Below are 6,000 nucleotides of genomic sequence, written 5' to 3'. Positions count from 1 at the left end.
TGCTTTATTGTCTGCTAAAAATACCCCTAGCTATCTCTTCCTTAGTTAAATGAATAAGAACTGATTTAGTTTTTCTAGTACCACAGTATATCATTTAGAAAAAAGGCATTCTAGAAAATGGGATTTATATCACTTGAAATTAAACTGCAATAATAAATCCAGGTTTTGAAAGACAGCCTTACTCATTTGGAATCAGACACTCCATTTGGGATTAATTGTAAAGCAGTTTTTACAATATCATTACATATGATGAAGCATTTTGCATTGTGTGCCAGTAAGGCTTTTGAAATCTCACACATAATTTATTGAAATTTCACTCATTCACTTACAATTTGACACTCCTGCAACTCTGTAAGAGCAAGTGTTTGAGTTATAAAAATGTACAGATTGATGGGTGCTGAGAAAAGTGAGTTGTTCTCAGTTTCCTAAGAAAGCAAATTTAAGGTTGCAGTTAACCCCTTTTAAGCGGATATAAGGACTTGCTGGATTTGTATACTTGCCAGCATTTGAATGCCATAAGACAGCCTTTAAACGCCATTGTAATATATGTGAACTAGGATATCTTTTTTAGAGCTGCAGTATGGGAACAGCTTATTTAGTTTTAAAAACCCCCACAAAGACTGCTTCTTTCCTTCCCCCTTTTACATAAGGACAGACCAGTCAGTCAATACATATGGATTAGCAGTAAATGACGGTGTAGTTGTCTTTCACAAGGAACAATATGGAACCAGGAAAATTCTTTAGCATGGGTAAATGATCGTGCTGTAGACAAGTGAGGATGGTGTAATTATGCCCTAAAGCAAAGGTTGGAGCAGAAGAGGGAACATCCTTAACCTAACCTATTATTGCATGTGGAGTATTCATCCTCCTCGAACCGAGGCTAGGGAAAAGAGAGGACTCCTCGATTCTTTAACGTGCTATGGATCTGATTTTCCTGCATCCCAATATAGCGCAGAGGGGTAACGCACTGACCCTTTAACACGTTGAATACGGTGATGTGAGGGCAGAGCAACTTGACTCTTATGTTACTGAAGTAGTGTTCTGGGGGCAGAAAGGAGACCTGCTTTCCACCCCCCCCCCCCTTCCCCCAACAGGCCACACCGGCAGCAGCAGTAGCCGCTTTAGTCTTACTGACATGCTCTTCTCCAATAATCACCCTGAACTGTAGCCAATTGTTGCAGGACTCGGCCGTGGAACGTTCCCGGGAGGAAAGCATTGTGACGTCAGCGCACCTACTAATCCTCCCAATTGAGGGGGAGCCTGGAGCCATGAGGTCATCGCAGCGGCCGGTGTAGCTCTCCGGGCGGCGGCAGCAGTAGCGGCAGCGGCGGGGGAGGGGATTGCAGAAAGCAGAGCAGAACGGGCAGCGGGCCCAAGCGAGGCCGACTGGGAGCCTGCTGCCGCGCTCCAGCTGTACTGAGGCGGACGCCGAGCTCCTGCAAGCATGGAGGAGGCTGAAGCGAAGGAGCTGCAGGTCGGCTCCTGGCTACCGGTGCTGGTGGAGCAGATGGTGAACGACACGTTGGTGGTCACCTTGAGCTGCGGGGAGAGGCGTTTCACGGGGATTCTCCTAGACTGCACTAAAAAGTAGGAGCCCTCAATGCTTTGATTGTTACCCGGAATATTTCCAAGGGTGATGATTGCAACTGAGAAGTTTCTTTCTAGCCTTTGGCCTGCTGTTGCACAGAAAGATCAGAGCAGCTGGGAAGGAGGAGGGATTAGGCCATAATCAGATTAAGAGTTAAGGTTGCATTGCACATTGCATGTGGGGGAGGGGAGGAAGGGAAAAGAGGGGGGAGGTTCTTCTAAAAAAGCAAACTCTTGGGCTTTGGTTTCATTTTCTTTTCAAAAATCTAGCATGGAAGGAGACTTTCAGAGGGTTGTTCTCTGCAAAATTAATCTGAAAATACTTCTCTGTGACCATTTTAGAGTCTTTGAGAGAGAAGAAAAACCTAGTGTGGGAGTATTTGAAAATAACTGTTTTTATGGGCATAGGTTACTAGAAAAAGTAGCCCCCTCCCCCCCCCCCCAAGCAGGGAATTGATTACATCTGTTTAAGTGCCTTCCTTCTCTGTCCCAGAGGCTGCTTGTAGAGTTAACGTTTTGTTTTGGATCAGAAACCACATTTTTCAAGGAAAAATGTTCTGTTGAATAAAAATATTAGAACTTGACAAAGTTCTTCTTAATGATGTTATGCTTGTCCAGTATGTCTGGGTGTGCTGGGTAATGGTATGATACGCTCATGATGTCAGAGACTGCCATAATTACAGACTTTCTTTCTTTGTTCAGGAATACCATAGGCTTCAACAGCTTTATCTCCTGGGGAAACTGACCTGTTACTTTTAATAATGCAGAAATTAAAAGGGCATAAGCATATTAGTTCTAGGTTTTCTAGACCATTATACAAAAAGAACAGTTGAGTAAAACACTCTTTTTCACCGTGTTTGGCGCTAATATGCTTAGTGAAAAATATTAGTGTGGTAGAAGACCCTGATTAGTATGCAAGCATACAGTAGTAGAATACTTTTATGTGCATCAAGTTAACATATGCTCTGTTTGCCATTTAATCACAAAACTGTAATAAATGATCTCTTAGACATAATGAAGTGTGTAATAGCCATTTAGGCTACTGAATCTTATTTATTGATAGTGTGGAGGGTTTTTTTAACCTAGTTAGAAATCCGTGTAATCACACACAGATGATAAATATTTGTTATAACTTAGTTTCAAATTGGGGCATAGACTGTGTTTTAGCTAGTTGTCTGTATTGCATCTTTATTTAGTCCTCTGGTATAGTAAAGTCCCTGGAATATATCACTGTAGAATAATGGGATCCTTCTACTAGAGGCATTAATCAAACATGTATGTCTTAGCTTTCCTTTAGTGTTTTGCTGGGGTTTTTTTGAGTGGGCATGGTAAATGTCTTGTGCCTTTTGAAGGCCTCAATTTTTTCCTTAATAAATTCCTAGACTTTGCTACAACCTCTTCTCCTCTTCCTCTCCCCTCTCTCCCCCCCCCCCCCCCCCCCCCCCCCCCGCAGCACAAAGCCATTATCCGTTGACAATTATCCTACTGGCATTATCTCTTAATTAGATATGCCAGAAGCCATTAATATTAAAGTCACGTGAGTTAACATATGGCTTCACGTTAATTTTATCCATCTACCTCATTATCTGCAGTGTATGACAGTGCTCAACTCAAATATTTTAAACTAAGATGCAGCTAATTAGGGGGTTTACATGGTTTCCTTCTCATTGTCCAAGTAGCCAGCTAGCATTACTAATATCAGATAGCCCTAGAAATCCTTGCATTATGTTGTCAGCCATTGGAGAAGGACTGCAGCTCTATTGATTTCTCTCTGTCACTGAAGACTCTGAAGCCAATAATGTGTGTTCATTCCAACATTTCAAGCTTTCCATTGGGGAATCTATGGTCATTCTGCTGCCTTCTCTCAGAAGCTTGCCATATTAAAATGATTTTCAATTTCTGTTGCTCATCTTAAATCCTCAGGGGGGCGGTGTGTTTTTTATTTTTGTTTCATTGTTTTGGGGGGGTCTTGTTTGATTTGCTGGCCTGATCTTATTTAATTTTGTTTGTGGATTCTACTGCAGCAGCAGGGTCCCATGGCCATGTCTTCTGCCACAAAGCCATCATGGGTATATTGTACCCACTTTTAAGTGATCAAGACCTCTTCTGATTTTGATAGTAGTTGCCCCAAATGCTAATTTTATTGAGTGTAGGGGTCATGTTCACACCTAGGTTGCTTTAATGATCATTTCATTACAATGATCTTAAAAGAATTTAGACAGTTAATAGTAAAAATACCTTTCCAGACAGTAATGTTTGTTGCACTATTGTCTTTTTAATGTTTTAAAGTTCATGGAGGAGTTATCACTTTTATTCATTTGCGTTTTACATTTGTGAGCTAGGGTGGACTGTTGATTTATATATTTGAGTAGTCATTTTCACTCTGGCAACATTTGTTTCAGACTCATAGGACAAAGGACATGTGAAAGGAGACTTTTGGCTTACACTTTTATAAAATGTTTAAATAGTTATCAATTTCCCAGCCCACTTCAGATTTTTCCAGAACTTTGGGGGTTAGATTTGCAAAGTTATGGTGCATTAACATGAAGATAAGTATCTAACAGGAATTTTTAAATACCTAAATGGATTAGGTGCCTAACGCCTATTGGTTTTTAATGTATGCTACACACTTAACCTGTTTAAATACTTTTGAAAATCCCAGTAGGCACCTCTTTGTGGTGTTAGGCACTTAAATATCTTTAAAAATCTGGTTCTCAGAGTCACTTTTGAAAATGGGACTTGGGTTCCAAAATCACTTTAGCATCCTTGAAAATGTTACTTTGAGTGCATAACGCTCCCTCCCTCCCCTGACCTTAACCTTTTTATCATGGTTTTCCTCTCTAGTGGAAATGGTAAGTTGCTTCTCAATTTCCAATATGCTTCTTTTCAAACACTTAAGCCAGGTCTATTCTACAAAATGTTGTTGGCATAGCTATGACCCTCAGGAATGTGGAAAAAATGGCACCTCCCAGCCAACATACTTGTGATTGCAACCCCCAGCATACATACTTCTGTTGATGTAGTTTTATGTCATTCAGGGATATTCTGTTACTATTCTTGCAGAAACCCCTCTTCAAGGGCATATGTTATGCCTATATTCGAGAGCTGTGCCCATAGGGCTGTATCAACAAAGACTGTGTAATGTATGCTAGGGATGTAAGCTAAAATTTAAAAAGTTAACTGTTTAAATGGTATGGTTAACCATGGAGCAGTCCTCCACTTGTGGCATGACGTAGTGGGCCCGTCTTGGCCGAAGCAGCCTATTGGTCGTGGTAGAACTGGCCAGGCTAGAGCAGCTCCCTGACCAGGTCACTGGTTAAGCAGTTACTGGTAAGTATCAAATCACTGGGTACCCCTTCATATCCTTAATGCATATCAGCCCTTAAGGTATTTTTAAAATTCTTCTCTGCCAATTCTAAGGTTAAGTAAGTGGAATGTTAATGTATGTTCACACTATCTTCCATCCACAAATTCCTGGTGAAATCAGTGATCTTAAAAATAATCTGAATGTGTGGAGTCCTCTTAGAGGCTAAAACCCTCCAATTATCTGGCAAGTCAGATGCCTGCTTCCTGAAAGTATTTAACTATATAATCACACAGCAAAAAAATGATGTATTAAAGTCTATTTCTGACTAGGAAGTAGGGTAAGGAAGCCAACATGAATTTAAGGCAAAGGAGTGGCTTCTCTTTCCTGATTATATGTGGCTCATGTTAAATAGAAATAGGGTAATGTGGACTAAAAATAATTGCTTATAGATCTGTCTATTTCTCTTGAGTAATTGTCGCATTTTGGTGTTTATCTGCGATGACAAAACTAAACAGAAGTACTTCTGAGATCCATCTTTGGTCTTTTTTTTTTTTTTAAGAAGAAATTTTGTTTAAGATCTTTGAGATGGCCCAGTGATTGTCATTTCAGCCATCTTGCAAAGAGGTGCAGTGAAACAACTGGGAGCATGACTAATGCTTTGTCTAAACATAGTAGTTTAAAGAGCAGCCACAGCAGCACTTTAAACTGAAAGTGTGGCCATGTGCTGGTAGCCTGCTTTACAGTTCTGTCACTTGCTGTGCTCTGGGGAGAGGGGGGGTCTCTTCATACCCCGAGCCAAAAATGTACTGTACAGCACTGTAACTAAGAGAGGTTGTATGGTAGGGACTGGAAGATACAGCTTTTCCCTGCCTGCATTTAGTAAGGATGAAGAACTTTAAATCACTTCAGACAGAGGGTGATATGGAAGAGGGAATCGCTATGTACATTACTTGGCTACAGTTAGATCTTGTCCATAGGGTATGGATTCTAGATCTTGTTGGTTGGTTAGACTCCCCTTTTGCAGGCCCCTTCCTAATCTTCTGGTCAGCCTACCTAGTTATAGGTGTATGAATATTGTGCCTGTACTATCGAGGTATCAGTGGGGC

General features: G+C 40.9%; 1 protein-coding gene across 2 annotated transcripts in view; it reads left to right on the top strand.

Annotated features, from left to right (window-relative positions):
* Positions 1–1,246: 1,246 nt before the first annotated feature.
* Positions 1,247–6,000, top strand: part of PWWP2B (PWWP domain containing 2B) — a 46,212-nt gene continuing 41,458 nt past the window's right edge. Inside the window, exon 1 of one of the 2 annotated variants that reach the window (XM_006136627.5) lies at positions 1,247–1,587. In XM_006136627.5, coding sequence (XP_006136689.2) covers positions 1,445–1,587 — 143 coding nt within the window. In that variant the 5' untranslated portion in view covers positions 1,247–1,444. The remainder of the gene's footprint in view (positions 1,588–6,000) is intronic. The other variant, XM_006136626.5, reaches the window with a different exon arrangement.

The sequence above is a fragment of the Pelodiscus sinensis genome, chromosome 8 (genome assembly GCF_052426305.1).
Source record: "Pelodiscus sinensis isolate ZL-2025 chromosome 8, ASM5242630v1, whole genome shotgun sequence".
In the NCBI taxonomy this organism is placed as follows: Eukaryota; Metazoa; Chordata; order Testudines; family Trionychidae; genus Pelodiscus; species Pelodiscus sinensis.
Note: the sequence above shows the minus strand (reverse complement) of the source record. Positions and strands in the feature narration are given on the sequence as shown.